Source organism: Muntiacus reevesi, chromosome 8 (genome assembly GCF_963930625.1).
Source record: "Muntiacus reevesi chromosome 8, mMunRee1.1, whole genome shotgun sequence".
NCBI lineage: Eukaryota > Metazoa > Chordata > Mammalia > Artiodactyla > Cervidae > Muntiacus > Muntiacus reevesi.
The window spans coordinates 49898152-49921417 of NC_089256.1; the positions used below are offsets into that span (position 1 = coordinate 49898152).

Here is a 23266-nt window from a genome sequence, read left to right on the forward strand (position 1 = left end):
CTCTTACACCTCCATGTATTGTAGCCCGCTAGGCTCCTCTGTCCATGGAATTCTCCAGGCAAGAATACTGGAGTGGGTTGCCATTTCCTTCTCCAGTAGGACATGACACATATATTAAATTGTTATAAGTGGCTTTTTTGGGGAATTAGGAGAGTTACTTCTTGGTGGTTTAAACAATTCTGAACACTTTGTTTTTTCCACCAGTTATATGTGCAGGCTCGCTCATGTCTGACTGTTTGCAACCCCATGGACTGTAGCCTGTCAGGCTCCTCATCCATTGAATTTTTCACTCAGGAATAATGAAGTGGGTTGCCATTTCCTCCCCCAAGGGATATTGCCAACCCAGGGATTGAACCCGCATCTCTTGCATCTCCTGAACTGCAGGCAGATTCTTTACCACTAGTGCCACCTGGGAAGTCCAGTATGTATAAAAAACGTTTTCCCACAAAATGACAGTCCTAGAAAAATATTTAAAAATTTTTTTCCTGTTGTTTATGCTGTCCTAGAATGAAGACAAATTTTCCTGCTGTGAGGTTAGCAGAACCATGATTTCTAAACCTAAACAGGTTAGCATTTACCTACAAATACCAATTAAATGTATCAAGAACTTCCAGATGTTCAAGCTGGATTTAGAAAAGGCAGAGGAATCAGAGATCAAATTGCCAACATCTGCTGGATCATAGAAAAAGCAAGAGAATTCCAGAAATACATATACTTCTTCTTCATTGACTACGATAAAACCTTTCACTGTGTGGATCACAACAAACTGGAAAATTCTTAAAGAGATAGGAATACCAGACCATCCTACCTGCCTCCTGAGAAACCTGTATGCAGGTCAAAAAGCAACAGTAAGAACCGGACATGGAACAATGGACTGGTTCCATATTGGGAAAGGACTGCATCAAGGCTGTATTGTCACCCTGCTTATTTAAATTAGAGAGCAGAGTATATCATGCAAAATGCTGGGCTGGATGAAGCTCAAGCCCGAATCAAGATTGCTGGGAGAAATATCAATAACCTCAGACATGCAGATGACACCACCCTTATGGCAGAAAACTAAGAGGAACTAAAGAGCCTCTTGATTAAGGTGAAAGAGGAGGGTGAAAAAGCTGGCTTAAACTCAGTATTCAAAAGACAAAGATCATGGCATCTGGTCCCATCACTTCATGGCAGATAGATGGGGAAATAATGGGAACAGTGACAGACTTTATTTTTTTGGGCTCCAAAATCACTGCAGATGGTGACTGCAGCCATAAAATTAAAAGAAGCTTTATTCTTGGAAGAAAGGGTATGACAAACCTAGGTGGTGTATTAAAAAACAGAGACATTACTTTGCCAAAAATAGTCCATCTGGTCAAAGTTGTAGTTTTTCCAGTAGTCATGTATGGATGTGAGAGTTGGACCATAAAGAAGGCTGAGCGCCAAAGAATTGATGCATTTGAACTGTGGTGTTGGAGAAGACTCTTAAGACTCCCTTGGACTTCAAGGAGATCTAACTAGTCAATCCTGAAGGAAGTCAGTCCTGAATATTCATTGGAAGGACTGATGCCGAAGCGGAAACTCCAACACTTTGGCCACCTGATGCAAAGAGCCGACTCATTAGAAAAGACTTTGATGCTGGGAAGGATTGAAGGCAGGAGGAGAAGGGGACAACAGAAGATGAGATGTTTGGATGGCATCACCAACTTGATGGACATGAGTTTGAGCAAGCTTCGGGAGTTGGTGAAGGGTAGGGAAGCCTGGCCTACTGCAGTCCATGGGGTTGCAAAGAATTGGACATGACTGAACAACAACCAATTAACTTACAAATACAGATGGAGCACTTCTAAAAAAAAAGTTGATAAACTGAATGTATCCTAGACTTAAACTGTAGCATAACGTGAGGATATAGGAGTTTTTACAGTTTTATAGTTTTTACACATTTAGTGACCTATAATTATTTTAATGGGCTAAAGGAGAAAAATCATGGCATCTCAGCAAGTACTGAAAGCTTGTTGTTTAGTCGTTGTGTCCAACTCTTTGCAACCCCATAGACTATAGCCCATTAGGCTTCTCTGTCCATGGGATTGCCTAGGCAAGAATACCGGAGTGGGCTGTCATTTCCTTCTCGAGAGGATCTTCACAACCAGATCAAATCTGCATCTCCTGCATTGGCAGGCATATTCTTTACCATTGAGCCACCAAGGAAGCCCAGTCTAACAATAATAAGACATTTTAAAGCATGATAGAAAACTCAGAAGCAGTAAAAAAAAGTATGCCGGTTTGATTCCATAAACATTAAAATCTGATAAATATAGACAAGAAAATTCATAAGTGAAAATATGAAAAGTTTAGGTACACATGTCCTTTGACCCAGAAATGTGAATTTTAGCAACTGTGTTCTAAGGAAACACTAGAATGAGGATATATTGAGGGCTTTAATTGTAACATTGTTTAGACAGCTAAAAAGTAACAAATGGTTGTCAGAGAATTGGTTAAAATATGGCAAATCAATTTAATGGACTACTAGATTGTTTTGAATTGACTTAGGAAAAAAATTCATGTGTTGAATGTAAAAAAGCAGCTTCAAGAAGAATGAATATAGTTTGCTACTTACATTTTTAAGACATACATGTTCAGAAGGGCATAAAAATTCTAAAGGAATTATGAGGTGGCTGCCACATTTTAAAATGTTTGCAGTCATATACTAGAAAAAATACTCAGCTTTTTCTCATTTCAAGTTTATAAAAATATTCAATTCTATTTTCTAGACTATTGTGTTATTTTTACATGTAGCTGTTTAGAAAAAATTCCTACTGCATTCTTTACACCAAAATGAATTTGGTGAATTCATTCTTTGTGAATCAAAGATTTAGTTTGTATTTCTAATGCTCTTTGTTAATTCATCTTTTCCGCATGATTATGGAATGCTGCCTGCCATTTGGATTCCTTTCTGGATGGTTTCTCTGTTTCTGTGATAGTGCTCTTCTGCTTCAGTCACTTGCAGTTGGTTTTATAATTCAATGGGACTAGGCCCTCCTACTCCTCTTTTCTCTTGCCCCTCTTCACTACTCCCCTTTAATCTTTTTCAGAAAATTTTAAGAATTTCTCACATGTTTGTCCCAAGATACATTTGGATTTGTTTTTTCAGTTAACCCAACAAACAGTGGCTTTTGATTGGTATTACATTAGTAGACTAATTTAGGGAAAATTGCATTCATTTTAATATGGAGCTTTCCTGTTTAAAAATCAAAGAATTACTCCATTTACTGACCCGTGTCTCTTACTAGAATTTGTAGTGTTTTTCACTTAGGTTTTGCACATTCCTTAAATTTATTCATATATAGATTGTACCTCTCTCTCTTATTTTTGTTGAGACCTTTCTGATGTGTGTATTGTATTTTGTTGGAGAACCAAGTGTTGGCATTTCTTATATACCTAACATAATGAACTCCTTTCCACTTTCAAATGATCCAAGTGACCCATGTCAGTTATTTAAAAAAACTAACACGGTTTAACATCATCAGTAACTTAACTTCTAAAAAACAACTCCGTTTCTGGTTTTCATATAATTACCTGTTGTACTTACAAGGTGGAATATAATTTGAACTCTGGTTTTTCATTGTTTTGTTTTTTGCAAATACTGTATATTGCTTGTTTCTTGGTCATACTAAAATTTTAGTACTTTTGGAGTGAAAGAAATTGTGTGTTCCAAATGCATTTTCCTTTTTTAGCTCATTGGTTAGATGAAAACAAGTGGGTAAATAATGGATGTAACTCTTGTTTTATTATTATTATTTTTTGGCTACACCCTGCAACAGGTGAGGTTTTAGTTCCGCAACCAGAGATTGAACCCTGCCCCTTGCAGTGGAAGCTGAGTCTCCTAACTGCTGGACAGCCAGGAAATTCCCTCTCATTTTAAGAAGTCTGTTTTCTGAGTTAGTCTTGACCCATGGGTATTAAAAGGGAAAAATAAAATGAACTATTTTGTTTTTGTAGAGAACAACAGGTCATAGATATTTCCTGCTTTGGAGGTGGCACACCACACAAGTTAATGGCACAGTTTCTGTCATCATATAACCTACATCAGAATCTTGAGTTCTGCCATATCCTAGTTAAGGGTCTTGGGGGAAGTTATTTAACCTCCCTAAGCCTCCTGTCTCCATTTTAAAAGTAGGGATGCTATCTAATGCATAGGATAGTTATAAGGATGAAATGAGATATTCTAGTGCTTGGCTTTTAAGTGTTTTTTGACTGTTTATATTTCTCGTGCTAGTGAGAAAATGGTGTGCCTCAGTGAGTCATCGTTGTTAGGGCTCTCCTTGAAGAACCAGTTAGGGTCTTCCTAGTGCATTACGAATCCATGTTTAGCATCTGAAAGTAAAAACAAAAAATATGGATAAAAGAAAACATAACTTAAAATCCCCTAAACGCTGTCATCCAGAAATGACATTGTTAATGAGGACACCTCTTGTTACAAGTTTGGGATTGGGTCCACACTCGTTTGGTAGAGGAGATTGCTTTCTTACTTGAAGAGTCTCAATTAAGGTTGTTGGGCCTAAAGTTTAATTTTTTGTTACTAGGGGCAATATTTTTGTATAAAATTTGTTCCTTAAATGTAGTTTCTCAAATATTGGGAATTTTTATCTTCTGTTTGTGTCCATCCTCCCATGTAGAGACAAGATTGTACTTAGACAACTATAAGATGCAGTAAACACTGTAGGCACTTACCAGGCTTCCCTAGTAGCTCAGTTGGTAAAGAATCCACCTGCAAAGCGGGAGACCTGGGTTTGATCCCATTTAATTCCTGGGTTGGGAAGATCCCCTGGAGGAGGGGATGGCAACCCCTTCCAGTATTTTTCCTAGAGAATCCCCATGGACAGAGAAGCTGGGCAGGCTGCAGTCCATGGGGTTGCAAACAGTCGGATGCGACTGAGCACGCACATAGCTTATATGTGTGGTGCCTACTGGATCTCATTGGCAAATGTAAGGCTGAATGAATTCCTAGTTTAGAAGCCCCGAATTTTCATTTCCTCCTCTGACTAAACTGGAACACGGAACTCCCTTTCTCTTCTGTGTGGCTAAATCCTAGACCAGAACCAGACATAGGCAAGCAACTCTTCTTACTATACTCTTGTCTTAAGTCTTTCAAATTGGGAGCCTCTGATGGGAGAGTAAAAGGAGGAAAGTAAGTTTTCCACACCTTTGTCTTCTCCTCTCCCATACAAAACACTCCCTGCCTAGAACAGACTTTGTTGTGATCATTCCTGTCCATTTTATATTGATGCTTAACAGAGGCCCTTCATGAAGTCAGAAAGAGGACTGGGTAAAATAAGTGACTGACAGTCCTCATTTTTTCTATCTAAACACAGTGGACTTAACTGTCAGACTGACGGTTAGCAGACTGTTGCTCTCCCCACTCAGCATCAATGAATAGCCTAAGTCATATCTGCTCTTCTGTGAGCCTCTAAACCTTCCCTCAGCTTCTTTGAAGTTACTTAGAAATATATCCTCGTTTTATTTCCTGGGATATTTTTAGGTATATTTCTTCAGTGGATCCTCTTGGAAGCCATTAAAATGCATATACATGTTACTTAAATTGATGTAAAGACTAGCCTGTATTCTAGCCAAGAAGTCATCCTTTAATTCTGTTTGCTCTTTTAAAACGTGCGTCACCAGCTATTATCCAGTAAAGCTGACCTCATAGGGTTATGCAGTATCATAAGTATAATAACTATCAAATTGTATGATATTAAAAATGCCTTAGAATTTGTCCTCTGTTGAGATGTGAAAGTTCATACCTTTATCAAATAGTAAATACAAGTGAAGGTGATCTCAACAATTCTGTGATTTTTAAAAGGATAATTTCTTCAGTTACCAAATATGATAGACACATTTAACCAGGTGATTAAACCCTTTAGATTTTACCTTTAGGAGATAGGATTCTTCTCCAAGGTTAAACTACTGAAAAATGTCAATCTTTAATTTCAGCTAGCTATTCTCTTTCTAGCAATCCAGTGTGAAATGATACCTTATCTTTTAAAAGATTTCTTTTTAGCATAATACATTTAGTAATGTAATTTAAACATATGTTATATGTTGGGTATAGGTTAAGTATTGGGACAATGACTTTGCTGAAAGCGGCCTTTTCCACCTTAACTTTTCTCTCTCCTTTATTTAAGGATTCCTAGACGAGGTTATGAAGAAGTATGGCAGTTTGGTCCCACTCAGTGAAAAAGATGTCCTTGGAAGATTAAAAGATGTCTTTAATGAAGACTTTTCTAATAGGTTTGTCAATGATGCTTAAGTTAAGCCCTTGAAAAGAAAATTATTGGCTTATAGGACTTTTCTCTTGATTAAAAAAAACAAACCCTGATACTTAACAGTAAACTGAGTTAAACTTATGTTGTTGTTGTTTTACTTTCAAAATATTTCTGTTTCAGAAAACCGTTTATCAATAGGGAAATAACAAACTATCGGGCCAGACATCAAAAGTGCAACTTCCGCATCTTCTACAATAAGCACATGCTGGATATGGATGATCTAGCAACCCTGGATGGTCAGAATTGGCTGAATGACCAGGTGAGTGTATTGTATATTCTTACCATGGAAAGTTGCAGAGGATGTTGGACAATGAAATGTAAAATGCAGCCTCTGGGTTGGCCTCACAGTTATCTTTTGGAGTCAAGTATTCTTCATTCCCTACTGAAGTGACTGCTCACTCACCCAGTATTAGAAAGGTTTGATTACTATTAGCAGTAGCTATGTTGTTCTTTCTGAGTGAATGTTCTGAATTGTATGTAGGGTTAATGGGTATTATATTGACTTTTTATAGGTCATAAATATGTATGGTGAGCTGATAATGGATGCAGTCCCAGACAAAGTAAGTGAAAACTTTTTCTACAGGAGAGAGGGTCCTGTATGTAAAAGAAAGCAGCTTTTTCTTTTTTAAAAATTTTAATGTAATTATTTCATATTTCTTAGATTTTTAAAAAGATATTTGTCTTGATCATGTGCTAGAATTGGGCATAAGTTCTATAAAATCATGTGAGCATAAAGTCATGCCGGTGTTTTCCTGCTTATTTATTTCAGAGTTGGTGTGTTTTTGATATCTTGGGGAGGCTTTTTTTTCTTTTTTACATGCGCAAAAAGGACTGTTTGCTTTAAGCTTTTAAATTTAATTTAAAGAATTTTTTTAACTTAATGTCTTATTCTCTTTAAAAATGTAGTAAAGTATATCCATCTTCACTTTTTCTTGGATTAATCTTTGATACTCAGTTTAAATACAAACTAACCCCCATTAAACTCTAAAATTCCCTCAAGAGTTTAGTTACATATCAAAAAGCTATTTTTTTAATATCATATATTTTGTTCCTGAATACTGATTGCCTGATTGGTAGCTATTAATTTCAACAAGCAAAACCTTTCCAATAAAGCAAAACCTTTTTAAGTACTTTATAAAGTAATTCCATAAGTCTAATAATTTAAACAGGTAAATATAAGGAATCTCAGATTCCAACACTTTATTAATATAGACAAAATGTCATAACTTTCCACTTAAAATAAAAAATTGATTAAACATTCTAAATTGGAATCATGAAATTAATCTGTCATATTCTCTATTTTGTCAAATTCTATTATTAAAGTGTAAATCTAAACATACAGATGATTTTTAACATAAAAGTATTCATTTCAAAACTATAATTTCCCTTTATTACCACTACATTTAATTCTAAACCTTCACAGTATAAAAAAGACACAACTGAAAGTGGTTCTGAAAGTATGGTCGCCAAACCAGCAGCATCAGCATCAGGTGGAAATTTACTAGAAATGCAAATTTTTTAAGAAAGTAGGGAAAACCACTAGACCATTCAGGTATGACCTAAATCAAATCTCTTACGACTATACAGTGGAAGTAACAAAATAGATTGAAAGGATTAGATCTGATAGAGTGCCTGAAGAACTATGGAGAGAGGTTCATGACATTGTACAGGAGACAGTGATCAAGATCATCCCCAAGAGAAACGAATGCAAAAAGGCAAAATGGCTGTCCGAGGTAGCCTTACAAATAGCTGAAAAAAGAGAAGCTAAAGGCAAAGGAGAAGAAGAAAGATATACCCATTTGAATGCAGAGTTCCGAAGAGTTGAATGCAGAGTTCCAACTCTCTCTCCGAAGAGAGTTCTTATCTCTCTTCCAAGGAGAGATAAGAAAACCTTCCTCAGAGATCAGTGCAAAGAAATAGTGGGAAAAAATAGAATGGGAAAAACTAGAGATCTCCTCAAGAAAATTAGAGCTACCAAGGGAACACTTCATACAAAGATGGGCACAATAAAGGACAAAAATGGTATGGACCTAACAGAAGCAGAAGATATTAAGAAGAGGTGGCAAGAATACACAGAAGAACTATACAAAAAAGATCTTCACGACCTAGATAACCATGATGGTGTGATCACTCACCTTGAGCCAGACATCCTGGAATGTGAAGTCAGGTGGGCCTTAGGAAGCATCACTATAACAAAGCTAGTGGAGGTGATAGAATTCCAGCTGAACTTCAATTTCAAATCCTGACAGATGATGCTGTGAAAGTGCTGCACTCAATATGTCAGCAAATTGGGAAACTCACCAGTGGCCACAGGACTGGAAAAGGTCAGATTTCATTCCAGTTCCCAAAAAAGGCAATGCCAGAGAATGTTGAAACTACCACACAATTGCACTCATCTCACATGCTAGCAAAATAATGCCCCAGATTCTCCAAGCCAGTCTTCAACAGTACGTGAACTTCCAGACATTCAAGCTGGATTTAGAAAAGGCAGAAGAACCAGAGATCAAATTGCCAACATCCTCTGGATGATTGAAAAACAAAAGAATTCTAGAAAAACATCTACTTCTGCTTTATTGACTATGCCAGAGCCTTTGACTGTGTGAATCACAACAAACTATGGAAAATTCTTAAAGGGATGGGAATACCAGACCACCTTACCTGCCTCCTGAGAAATCTATATGCAGGTCAAGAAGCATCAGTTAGAACCAGACATGGAACAACAGACTGGTTCCAAATCGGGAAAGGAGTACGTCAAGGCTGTATATTGTCACCCTGCTTATTTAAATTATAGAGCAGAGTACATCATGCAAAATGCTGGGCTGGATGAAGGACAAGCTAGAATCAAGATTGCTGGAAGAAATATCAACCTCAGATATGCAGATGACACCACCCTTATGGCAGAAAGTGAAGAAGAACTAAAGAGCCTCTTGATGAAAGTGAAAGAGGAGTGAAAAAGTTGACTTAAAACTCAACATTCAAAAAAGGAAGATCATGGCATCCAGTCCCATCACTTCATGGCAAATAAGTGGGGAAACAATGGAAACAGTGACAGACTTTATTTTTGGGGGGCTCCAACATCACTGCAGATGATGACTAGCCATAAAATTAAAAGATGCTTGCTCCTTGGAAGAAAAGCTATGACCAACCTAGATAGCATATTAAAAAGCAGAGACATTACTTTGCCAACAAAGGTCCGTCTAGTCAAAGCTATGGTTTTTCCAGTAGTCATATATGGATGTGAGAGTTGGATTGTAAAGAAAGCTGAGTGCCGAAGATTTGATGCTTTTGAACTGTGGTGTTGGAGAAGATTCTTGAGAGTCCCTTGGACTTCAAGGAGATCAAACCAGTCCATCATAAAGGAAATGAGTGCTGAATATTCATTGGAAGGACTGATGCTGAAGCTGAAACTCCCAATACTTTGGTCACCTGATGCGAAGAACTGACTCCTTGGAAAAGACCCTGATGCTGGGAAAGATTGAAGGCAGGGGACGACAGAGGATGAGATGTTGGATGGTATCACCGATTCGATGGACCTGAGTTTAAGCAAGCTCCGGGAGCTGGCGATGGACAGGGAAGCCTGGCATGCTGCAGTCCCTGGGGTTGCAAAGAGTCAGACACAACAGAGTGACTGAACTAACTGAAAGTGGTTCTCAAAGTATGGTCCCCAAACTAGCAGCATCAGCATCATGTGAGAATTTACTAGAAATGCAAATTTTTTGATTCATCCAAAATTTCTGGTAAGTCAGAAACTGAAGAGTGGGTCCTAGCAATCTGTTTTAATAAGCACTTCAGATTCTGATGCACTCAGAAGTTGGACAGTCTCTGCCTAGAGATGGCTACTATAAGCATTTTTATGGATATCTAAAGCTCCATGGTTCTCAAAACAAATGTGCATCAGAATCCTCAGATACCAGATTGCTGAGCCCACTCTCATAGTTTCTGCTTTATTAAGTCTGGAGTGTGGCCTGAGAATTTGTATTTTAACACGTTCCCAGGTGATACTTACACTGCTGGTCTGATGGCCACATCCTGAGAACCTTATCACTAAATGGAGCAGTTTTATCATCTTAAGTGAGTCAAAGTTACTGAGTAAATGCTTGAAGACCATAGTATATTTACTCTCTCTGGTGAGCTGATACTCATTTATAAGCCAGAATTTTGAAAAGGCAAAGGATGCAGAACATGATGCGCCATATGACTAGAGTAATTTCTTCAGTGTTAACAGTGACCTTCTTATAGTTACTGTGACTATAGGAGTCTCCAAATCCACATTCCTCAGATGGGATTAGTTTTATACTTCCCCTTGAGTTCAAGCTGTTACCTTATTCTTTCATAGCCTTTTTCAACTTTATCACCTGATTTGATGAGATTTATCAGATTGTTTCTTTACTTGATTGGATTCAGGTCATCTGTTTACTGCCCCAGTCCAGTTCTGATAATAGACCACATCTGTAAGGTCATTCTAATGAAAATTTGAAATGGCCTTCTGTGAATTGCTGTAATGTATGTTTTGGTCATTATTTTTATGAAAAAACTTTTCCTCATTTTTTGGTCTGTCTTACATTCAGGGATTTTTAAATTTCCCTTTTGTTATGAATTTAAGTCCTGACACAGCCTAATATAATCTTGAGTGCTTGTATTTGATGTCTTTCTAGGTTCACTTCTTCAACAGCTTTTTTCATAGACAGCTGGTTACCAAAGGGTATAATGGAGTAAAAAGATGGACTAAAAAGGTATTTGCTTTATTTCTTTTTTATTCTAAATTTGAAATGCAGATGAAGCTCTCTTTACTGCCAATATGATATATAGTAGAAACAGGCCCATTAACTTAAAGTTGTTTTTTATTACTTCTTTTAAATCTTTTTGTTTGAAAGACAAGACACTAGTAAAATTCCTGAATCTATCCAGTTGATTGGAATCTGCTATAACAGAAAGCACTGGATTGGAAGTTAAAGGTTCTGACACTGTTATTAGCTGGCTATGCAACTTAGATAAGATGGTTAATTTGGGCTTCAGATTGGTTATTTATAAAAACAAAATGATAAAGCAATCCCTAAGGTTCTTTCCAACCTTAATTTCTCTCTGTATTCATTGACTGTGTCAGAAACATTATTTTAAAAGCCTATTTATGTTCTATTTTTGATATTAAGTCTTATGAAAGTGTGGGTGTAAATTATTTTTGCAAAGTACAAACAGCTGCTAGGTAGGTTTTTTGTGCAAGGCATCATCAGTAATGCCAAGATAAACTAAATTGAAGAGTGCACATCTGGGGAAATAATGAACTCAGGATTTAGACCTGGGTTCACATCCTGGTTCAGCCACTTAACTAGTTGTAAGACCTTAGGCAAATTGCTTAATTCCCTTAAGCTTCAGTTTTATCATCTAAAAAATGGAAATGCCAGTTATATTTATCTTGTGAGAATTAAATGAGAATGCATGTAAATCACTAAACACATGATAAACATACATTAAGTGGTCATCATTTTTATATTATGCTGGTAGAAGCATGGGAGAAGAAAGAATAGCTGGAATGCAGAGACCAAAGAAGAGAGTGGCATGAAGAGAATCTGATTCAGAGATGCAGGGCCTTGTGGTCTACGTTTTAAATTTTATCCTGAATGTGTAAGAATCTATTGAAGGGTTTTGGGTGACGACATCCAATTTGTATTTTGCTCTAGTGGCACTGAAGATGGATGAATGTGGGAGCAAAGTTGATGTGAGTAGGAGGCCACTGCAGATTAACTGTACTTTAAATTACAATAGTAGAAGAGATGGGAGTTGTACACAAATACGAGTGTGACCTAGGAAGTAAATTAACAGGACTTGGTGATGAGTAGGTTATGGGGAATGAAGAAGAAGAATTGTGAAAGATGACTTCCAAGCACGTAACTCGTGCCACTAGATGGGCTGTGGTGGTGTTTATATTAGAAAAATTGAGGACAGCTAATTAGTAGGGGATTGGTCAAATGAAAAATATACGTCCAAGACTTCCTTGGTGATCCAGTGGCTAAGACTCTGGGCTCCCAATGCAGGGTCCTGGGTTTGATCCTTGTCAGGGAACTAGAGCCATCCCACATGCTGCAACAGAGATTGCGAATGCCACAATTAAGACCTGGTGCAGCCAAATAAATAAATAAAAGTAAATATAAAATATATATAAATAAATATATGTATAGACATCCATATATTAGGATGCTACTTAACCAGGAGAAGTTACATAGCTGAGGAAAGATGATCATATGTAATATGGAGTAGAGAAAGGTTAGACAGGTATATCTTGAAGGTATTGTTGGTTTGATTCTAGACCACGGCGATAAAATGAATATTGCAAAAAAGTGAGTCACCAGATTTTTTGTTTTCCCAGGGCATATAAAAATTACATTTGCACAATAGTCCCTTATGTTTGTGATAGCATTATGTAAAAAAAATTATGTGCATACCTTAATTAAAAGTACCTTTTTGTTTGAAAAAAAATTCTAACCATTCCCTGAGCCTGAGTGAGTTAGAGCAATAATATCAAAGATCACTGATCACGAATAACTATAACGAGTATAATAATAATGAAAAATTTGAAAAAAAAAATAATGAAAAATTTGAAATATTGTAAGAATTACCAGAATGTGGCAAAGAGACATGAAGTAAACAAATGTTGGAAAAATGGTGCCAATAGGCTTTATCTATGCAGGGTTGCCATAAATCTTTAATTTACAAAATATGCAGTATCTGCACAGTACAGTAAAACAAGGTATGTCTTGTAAATAGCATGGGAAAATTTCTGAATAAAGAATAACATGAAATTGAAGGAATAAAGCCAAGTATAATTCAGTGTCATTTCATTAAATAGAATAAATTAAATTGTTCCATCCTCTGGATGCTCTCAGATTGGATTTTATCAGAAAATCAAACTATATGCGTGTATAAGAAACAAACATAATATGAAAAAGCTTGAAAGTAAAGTGACAGGTACTAGGCAAATGCAAACCAAAAGAAAGAAGTGGCAGTGGCAAGCAAAAAGGAGGAACAGTAGTATTAATAGCAAATGAAGTAGAATTTAGTGTGAAAAGTACACTGTGATAAAATTTTAGTATATAGGAGACATAACAGTGATTACAAAAGCAAGGAGACTTTGGTAAATAGTGATATTGAGAGACCTCTTTCATAGTTGGACAAATCTAGCAGATAAAAAATAAGACCATATATAAAAAATACAACCAGTGTTTTTAGCTTAATAGATTTATACTAGATCTTTATATCCCTCAAAAAAGAGAATATACATTTATTCTTATATCCAAGAAACATTTGTAAAAATTGATCATGTACTTGGCCATAATTATTACATATACCATTCCTTAACCACAGTTCAATCAAATTAAAAATAAATAATAAAAGCTGTCTAAAAAAATCTTTAAAATTTTCACACATATACATATTACTTGATATAAACCTTGGGTCTAAAAGAAAATAGATTATATACAAATGATCTAGTAAAGGACAGAAAAGGGAACACAATCTTAGCAGCTGCTATGGAATAAAATGAAATCTCTTTTGAGAAAAAAATGATAGTCATAAATGCCATTATTATTAAAGAAAAAAGGAAAAATAGAAGAATTAAGTACTTACTAAGTTTGATTACATTAAGAAAAATCATGGAACAACCAAGAATTTGGAATGCAACAAATAGTGAAACAATGACAGTACAAAGAAAATCCAGAGCAGAATTTTAAAAAATTAATCTCAAAGCAGCAGAATCCATTCTGTGTACAACTTAAAACTCTGATGATATAAAAGAAAAATGAATTAATTCAACTATATAAGAAGGTAAACAGTAAACTGGGAAAAATTTGATATTTATGTGAAATATTTGATATCAAATGTATATATCAAATATCAAAGAAATATTTTTTAAATATATAAATGCTTCTACACATCAATAAGAAAACAACCTCGCCAACTCAATAGAAAAATGAGTGAATGATAAGAATAAAAAGCATTATAATGAAGTCCTTGAGTTCTAGATATGTCTTATGTCAAATCTATATTTTTTATTGTTTTGTTTCAGTCAGTCTAACTTTTCTCCTTATTTCTTTAACATGTGTTTTGATGAATAGAGATTTTTATTTTGATGAAATCTAATTTACCATACTCTTTTCTTTTATAGTTTTGCTTTCTATATCCAGTTTAAGAAATATTTGCCTCATATATTTTCTTCTAATAGTTTTATAGTTTTAGGTTTTACATTTACATCTCTGGTGCATCTCAGTTTTTGTGTAATCATAAGGTAGGGATCAAGGTTTTTTTTTCCCCTCCATATACATCCAGTTGTTTCAGTGGCATTTCCTGAAAAGACTTCTCTTTCCCACTTTAATTGCTCTGGTATCTTTGTAAGAAAGTTAACTGACCATATATGTGTGGGTCCTTTTCTGGACTTAATGTTCTTTTGCACTGATCTCTTTGTTCTTATGTAATACCACACTGTCTTGATCACTGTCTTTATAGTTTGTCTTTAAATCAGTGTTAAGTGGCCAGGTTTAGCCTTCTTTTTCAGATAGCTTTGGCAATTCTAGGCCCTTTTGCATTCTCATCAAAATTTCAGAATCAGTTTGTCAATCCCTACTTTTAAAAAACTTCCTGGGTTATGATTGGGATTGTGTTTAATCTGTATGTTCATTTGGAGGGAATGGAGACCTTAACAGTATTGTCTCTCAGTCTATGAACATGGTATATTTTCCATTTATTTGGATCTTTAATTTTTTTCAGCACTGTTTTTTACAATCTTAGTGTACAGATCTTGCACCTAAATGTATCCATAGGTATTTCATGTTTCTGAAACTGCTGTAAACAATTTTTTTAATTATTATTTTTTAAATTTTATTTATTTTTTTCATTTATTTTTATTAGTTGGAGGCTAATTACTTTACGGTATTGTAGTGGTTTTTGCCATACATTGACATGAATCAGCCATGGATTTACATGTATTCCCCATCCCGATCCCCCCTCCCACCTCCCTCCCCATCCCATCCCTCTGGGTCATCCCAGTGCACCAGCCCTGAGCTCTTGTCTCATGCATCCAACCTGAACTGGCGATCTGTTTCACACTTGATAATATACATGTTTCGATGCTATTCTCTCAGATCATCCCACCCTTGCCTTCTCCCATAGAGTCCAAAAGTCTGTTCTATACATCTGTGTCTCTTTTTCTGTCTTGCATATAGGGTTATTGTTACCATCTTCCTAAATTCCATATATATGCGTTAGTATATTGTGTTGGTGTTTATCTTTCTGGCTTACTTCACTCTGTATAATGGGCTCCAGTTTTATCCATATCATTAGAACTGATTCAAATGTATTCTTTTTAATGGCTGAGTAATATTCCATTGTGTATATGTACCATAGCTTCTTATCCATTCGTCTACGGATGGATATCTAGGTTGCTTCCATGTCCTGGCTATTATAAACAGTGCTGCGATGAACATTGGGGTACATGTGTCTCTTTCAGTTCTGGTTTCCTTGGTGTGTATGCCCAGGAGTGGGATTGCTGGGTCATATGGCAGTTCTGTTTCCAGTTCTGTTTTAAGGAATCTCCACACTGTTCTCCATAGTGGCTGTACTAGTTTGCATTCCCACCAACAGTGTAAGAGGGTTCCCTTTTCTCCACACCCTCTCCAGCATTTATTGCTTGTAGACTTTTGGATAGCAGCCATTCTGACTGGCGTGTAATGGTACCTCATTGTGGTTTTGATTTGCATTTCTCTGATAATGAGTGATGTTGAGCATCTTTTCATGTGTTTGTTAGCCACCTGTATATTTTCTTTGGAGAAATGTCTGTTCAGTTCTTTGGGCCATTTTTTGATTGGGTCATTTATTTTTTTGGAATTGAGCTTGCAGGAGTTGCTTGTCTATTTTTGAGATTAATCCTTTGTCTGTTGCTTCATTTGCTATTATTTTCTCCCATTCTGAGGGCTGTCTTTTCACCTTGCTTATAGTTTCCTTTGTTGTGCAAAAGCTTTTAAGTTTAATTAGGTCCCATTTGTTTATTTTTGCTTTTGTTTCTGATATTCTGGGAGGTGGGTTATAGAGGATCTTGCTGTGATTTATGTCAGAGAGTGTTTTCCCTATGTTCTCCTCTAGGAGTTTTATAGTTTTTGGTCTTACATTTAGATCTTTAATCCATTTTGAGTTTATTTTTGTGTCAGAATTTTTAAAATGTTATCTTGCAATTATTTGCAGTTAGTATAGAGAAATACAGTTGATTTCTCTATATTGACCTTGTATCCTGTGACTTGTCAAACTCACTGATTCTAGGAGATTTTTGTAGATTCTAGGAGATTTTCATAAACAATCATGTCGACAGGTAGTGACTGTTTTATTTCTTCCTTTCCAAACTGTATGCCATCTTTTTCTTGCTTGATTGCACTGGCTAGGACTTCTAGTGCATTGTTGAATAAAAGTAATGAGGGAAGACACCTTTGCCTTGTTCTTAATCTTAGGAGGAAAGAATTCAGTAGGACTTCTGGTACATTGTTGAATAAAAGTAATGAGGGAAGACACCTTTGCCTTGTTCTTAATCTTAGGAGGAAAGAATTCAGTTTTTCACTGCTATTTATGATGTCATTTGTAGTTTTTTTTAATAGATACTCTTTATCAAGTTAAGGGAGATATCTCCTATTTGTAGTTTGCTGAGAGCTTTTAATCATAGATAGATGTTAAGTTTTATCAAATGCTTTCCCTGTATCTAAGGGATGGTGCTATGTTTTTTCATCTTTATCCCATTAATGGGATTCAGACTGAAGGAGCAGCACCTAATCTTGAGACATGTCAGTCTTAGAGCCCCATGATGGTTCTTGAAGCTTCAGCTTGGACATGACATAAATTCACTTCTCTTTACCATGCATAGGTTAAAGCAAATCATGTGACCTCGGTCTCCTGCACTGTAGGCAGATTCTTTACTGTTTGAGCCTCCCTCTTATAGGGAGGACAACAAATAATTGATACCAGTAATATAACTGACCACACATATCATTCTTAATTGTATGTAATAGGTTGTGTGTATGTGTGTGAAAATTAATACATTAAAGAAGAAAAAGATCTGGAAAGATATAAACTGAACTGTATCTTTTTATCTGTACTTTGTAATTTTTATTTTAAAATTGCTTTATAATTAAAAAGTTTAAGAAAAATGTAAATTTAGTCTCATTTAATACTGTATTTTAAATATGATTCCTTGTTTTAGATACTCAGAATTTTTGAGCTGGAAAGGACCGGTTGTCTGTCCTCTTCAGTACTTCCTGTCCACCTTACCTCCTAGGTCTGTGCATACAGAAACTTTGCAGAAGTGCTTTGTTCCAAGGTTGTGTAAACTAGTGGAAGATTCCTCTAGAGCAGGACATTATCTTAATATCAGAAAGCAAAGAACGCTTGAGAAATAGTTGCTAAGAATCTAGTTTAAAATAGTCTTGTAATTGTTTTAACTCAAGGAATCACAAAAACACAAAAATCACAAAAACACCTGAAAAAAGTCTATTCATCCTTCTATAAAATGTCTATTGAATACCTACTTCTTTATCATCCAGTCCACAACTGGGATTTTAAATGGTATAGTGAATGCTTCTAGATTTTAAAGGACACGTATTAGGATATGAAGCATGAGTTCATAATAAATAATTATCAAGGATATTTTTCTCAATTTCGACAACTGAGAGATCCAAGATAGTGATAATGATAACAGCTAAGATTTATTGGCTACATATAATGGTTAAGCATACTTTGTGCATTTTACATGTATTGTCACTCTCAACAGCTTCATCACGTGGGTACTACTGTTATCTGTAGATTATAATTGAAGAAATCAAGGCACAAAGAAGCTATGCAAATTGCCAAAGTCTTCTGACCACAGAGCTACAATTTGAACTTGACCAGACTTACTTCAGAGCCCATGATCTTAACCACTATACTGAGTCTCTAGAAGAAGGCTAAAAGAAGGTTACGCTGTTTTCTAATATCACAATTCCTTCCTAGATAGGAATTGATTCTAGGTCAAATATGTATATAAGAAAATTATTTAAGCTTAAAAACAAGTTAAATCATGTTAGGTAGCTAATAAGCACAGGTTTAGCAGGTGAAGTGGAAAACAGTGCTTTCTGTACCTTCAGTTGCCTTATTATTGTGTATTTTAGCTTACTAGTTATAAACATGGGCTTTAGATTAAGATCTGGCTTCACTTCCTAGATTAATGACCTTGGGCAGGTGAAAGGTTAGTAAATGGAAACTGCTATTTCTTGTTGGTTTGGAAAGCCCATGGTGATGGCTACATTTCTTTTATTTTTTTCTTGATCAGGTGGATTTATTTAAAAAGAGTCTTCTGTTGATCCCTATTCACCTGGAAGTCCACTGGTCTCTCATTACTGTGACACTCTCTAATCGAATTATTTCATTTTATGATTCCCAAGGCATTCATTTTAAATTTTGTGTAGAGGTAAGTTAATATACTCCCCCACTCCTTTTTTCCTATTCATTGTGTCATTGACCAAATGGTGTCTCAGCTCTAGGATAGAACAGCAGAAGTCAATTCCACATGTGATCAGCTTCTGTCATGTCATGTCAAAATGTTGGGAGAGGAAAGGACTATAAGAGGAACCTCCAGATGGGAAGAGGTAGCAGTCCAGGATCTGGATCCCTCTCTGAGATACCTGCCCTATTTGGATTTCATCAGATCTTTTTTCAGTCATTCCCTTTAAACTACATTTTGAATATGGATAGAAATCATTTTCTGGGACTTCCCTGGTGGTCCAGCAGTTAAGACTCCATGCTTCCACTGCAAGGGGCACAGGTTTGATTCCTTAGGGAACTAAGATCCTGCATGCTGCGAGGTGCAGCCAAAAAAAAAACAGAAATCATTTTTCTTGGTTTCTCCTAGCGCTAAAATTGATTTGTATCTTCAAAATAACTTCTATAGAATGAATCAGAGCCAAGAGAATCAGCTGGCAAAATATTAGAGTTCAACTAATAAGAGTTCAACAAGATGGCAGGATACAAAGCAAGAAAAATCAGTATGTTTCCTGATTTTCCTGCACTAGCAAGAGCTAGTTAGAAAATGTAAACAGATTTCATTTAAAAAAAAAAAAAAAAAAAGAGGTGAGTTACCCAGGAATATACCCTAACAAAAAAGGGGACATTCTTTGAGATGAAAACTCTAATGTATATAAAGGAAATCTGAATAGATGGAAAGATAGGCACACTCAGTATTAGGAGACTAATTCTCCCTGAACTAATATAAACCGATTTTTGTCCTAATCAGTTTCTCAGGATTTTCAATGAAACCTGATAAACTCATCCTAGAATTTATATTGCAGAATTCATGTCATGAACAGCTAAAATAGTTTTGAAGTAGAAAAAAACTGAAGGAAGGAATACTTGGTCTACTAGATGTCAAACCATACTACAAAGTTTTAATAATTAAAACTTTTAATTATATTGGTTAGGAGTAGACAAGTAGATTGGTGGAACAACAGAGAGAATCTAGGAATAACTCATGTATATGTGGGAACTTAGTATATGATAAAGTTGAGGAAGGACAGGCTATTTGATGTATGCCTTGGGAAAGTTAGCTATTTGGAAAAGTAAAATACAAATTCTGTTTCATACTATTCATATATAAGAAAAACAAATTCCAGATGGAATAATGAGCTAAATATGAAACATAAAAGTGAAAGTTAAAAAAAAAAACAAAAAACTGAAAGTTAGACTAAAATATAGATGTTATGTTATTAGAATATGAAAAGCCTTCTTATCCAGAACCAAAAAAGTATGACTATATCATAATTTGAAACTTAAGTATGTCATAAAGTTAAAAGGGATTGACTTGGAGAAAATGCTACTGACATATATAACAGTCACTTTCTAGAATATAAAAAGAACTACAAATGAGCAAAAAAAAGAAGGATCTAAGAAATGGACAAAGGATAAAATAAGTGATTTTTAGGAAAAATGCCAGTAGCTGTTAAACCCATGGAGAGATGCTCACCAGAAAATGGGAAATGTGCTACAGTTTGTGGGGTTGCAAAGAATCGGTCACGACCTAGTGAATGAACAACAAGAAATTAAATTACCTCAGAGTTCCGTTTTTTGCCTATTATGTTAGGAAAAGTTTGATGGTACTAAAGTGGATGTAAGGAAATAGGCATTCTCATATTTTCTGGTGGAGTGTATAAATTGATACAGCCAATTGGGGAATAACTGCAGTTCTAGTTGCTTCTAAGTGCCTTTTAAGTCAAAAAGATGCATATCCTATTACAAACTAGTTCTGTTTCTTGGTATATACTCCATGAAAGTACTTGTGTATGCACCCAAGAATGGGGCACACACCAGGGTGCTCATTGCAGCATTATTGATAATAGTGAAAGTCAAAATGAACTAAACTTAGCTCTACCAACAGAATAGCTGAATAGATATACTGTAATATATTCACAATATTAAACAGACCATAGCAGTTACAGAATATAGTATTGGGTTGGCCAGAAGTTCATTTGGATTTTTCCATACCATCTTACAGAAATACCTGACTAACTTTTTGGCCAACCCAATAGATCTTTGTGTCTTAACATGGAAAGATTTACAAGACCTACTGAGTTTGAAAAGGCAAGTTGCAGAATGATACAATATATGGGGGAAAAAAATACGAATATACAGACGTGTATATGTATGTATATACAGACATACACTTGTGTATATATACATGTATATACACATTTCTCCTCTACTTTCAGAGGGTTAATTTAATGCATGTAACCTCTGACTTCACCCTTACAGAAAGATAGGCAGAGAAAGATATGCACAAAGAGGTGGAAGGCATAGGGGAAAAGTATAAACTCCAATAGGCTTTATCTTGGGAGAGATTTCAGCATTGGACTTGACTGTATTAGTATCCAGAATGAATTTAAATAACATAACTTTCTAGAAACTGAGTGATACTTTTACCTGCAGCCCTCAGAAATATGGAATATATCTAAGGCTAGAATGTTTAAATTTAATTTCAGTTATTAATGATTTCTGCCATGGATTCCTTCCCTCTATTGAGCATTGGCAGTAATTAAGACATTCTTTTTGTTTTGCCAATATTTCATTTTAAGTTTCAAATTCACCAAGCTGACTTATTCCTGGAAAAGGCTGACCATCTTATTTAAAAGATCTAATTAAAACATATACCAGTGTCCACAGTTTTAAGTGCATACAGTATAGAAGGTCTGAGTCCTTCACTCTATAAAGTGAAAAAGGTCTGAAGTCAAGTTCCAGCTCTAAACTCTTTAATGCATACTCTGCCCAGTGGTGGGGCCACAGCCTCCTCCTTTGCTTCTATCTGCTGTGGGCAGGTTCCATTTTTCACCAACTGATGGAACACAGCATCTGTGTTGTGGTTTCTTTTTAACCAGAATATAAGAAAGTATTTGCTGACTGAAGCCAGAGAAAAAAATAGACCTGAATTTCTTCAGGGTTGGCAGACTGCTGTTACAAAGGTAAGTAAGTGATAAAAATGAAAACCCAGGCATGTCAAGGGGCTGAAATTATCTAAGGGGTGGGTGTTTTTAAATGCATATGAAGACTGATCATGAAGATAACCAAAGGAGAGTCTGGAGGCTGCAGGGAGGCAGCTCAGAATAAACCTCAGTTCAGTATTCATCATTTGGCTGCCCAGTTTCCCGCTGCTTGCTGGAGCAAGTAAATTCAGTCATTTCATCCCTGGGGCAGCTTCTGATGATATAGTTGCTCTGTTAAAAAAGACATCTGCTTCTTGCCTCATGGCTCTTATTTCCAGATGATTCATATAGACCCAGAGAAATACTGACATGACTATTTTGGATTCACCAAGGAAACAAGTGCACTGGGCTGCTTTCCAGGCATTTGGGGAAGACAAGTGACTTGAGAGCTTCAGCTCTGAACACAGTCTAGAAGCACCACTATGTTTAGCCATAGACAGTAAAGCTGTATATGGGGCAGAGTAAGCAGGCCTACCCTTTTAACTCTGTCACAGATACCAGGGTCTTGCATTTTATGGGGCACTGCTTTGTTTTCCAAGTGTTTTTACATGTATGATCTCATTTGATCCTTATAATCTGAGTTAGGCAAGTCATTTAGGAGTAAGAAGCATCTGTGACCTTCCCCAAAGTTCATCAAAACCATTGACCATCAGGTCCTTGAACTCAGGTCTATTTGGATCAATGACACAATGTTAAAGAGGCAGAGTCTTGAAATAAACCTTTAACCCAAACCCAAAGGGACAAGGTTTATTCATTTATCCTTGAACTAAATGCTAACTTTTAAACTTACATTTCGTGTTTCAGATACCCTAGTTTATTAGTTGAAACCAGAACTGCTTTTGTGAATATTCTGAACTTACCCAACAGTATATCCAGGTATTCCCCTAAATTTAATCAGGATCTTTCATGTTTCAACACTTCAGGCAGAATATAGTAACCAGTTCTTTGGAAAACATTCTGTTTACATTTACAGTGTCTTTAAAAGAATAGGACAGAGTTGTGAAATACGAGATGAAGAGTGAAGACTGCCAAGCAGCATTTAGTACTAAATATTCAGAGTCCAGGTCTGCGTTCTCTGAGGCACAATTCCATTTTGATTCCATTGTCAGTGAATTGATAGCAAAGCTGATTATCCATGGAAGTTTTAAAATAGGATTTTTGACTTCCCATTTCTCATGTTTAGGCAAATGTTCTATAAGTTACTGATTGATAGCTCTTTTCATGTGGCCAGGTGCCTGATAAACTCAAAACACTTTGTAAACCAGAGGTATATAGCAGCTGTCTTGGATACAAGTTTCCTGCAGCTTTTCTTATCTGACAGGGAACACTTGATTTTATTTTAATAATTGTTTTATTTTTCCCCTTAGTGTATTCCACAACAGAAAAACGATAGTGACTGTGGAGTATTTGTGCTCCAGGTAAAGAATTTTTTTT

General features: G+C 35.8%; 1 protein-coding gene across 4 annotated transcripts in view; it reads left to right on the forward strand.

Moving 5' to 3' along the window:
- SENP5 (SUMO specific peptidase 5) overlaps nt 1-23266 on the forward strand; it is a 46567-nt gene that overhangs the window by 19001 nt on the left and 4300 nt on the right. For 3 of the 4 annotated variants that reach the window (XM_065943311.1, XM_065943312.1, XM_065943310.1), the window contains 7 exons: nt 6162-6267; nt 6423-6561; nt 6815-6862; nt 10958-11035; nt 18637-18774; nt 21728-21811; nt 23200-23250. In XM_065943311.1, the coding sequence (XP_065799383.1) occupies nt 6162-6267; nt 6423-6561; nt 6815-6862; nt 10958-11035; nt 18637-18774; nt 21728-21811; nt 23200-23250 (644 nt within the window). The remainder of the gene's footprint in view (nt 1-6161; nt 6268-6422; nt 6562-6814; nt 6863-10957; nt 11036-18636; nt 18775-21727; nt 21812-23199; nt 23251-23266) is intronic. The other variant, XM_065943313.1, reaches the window with a different exon arrangement.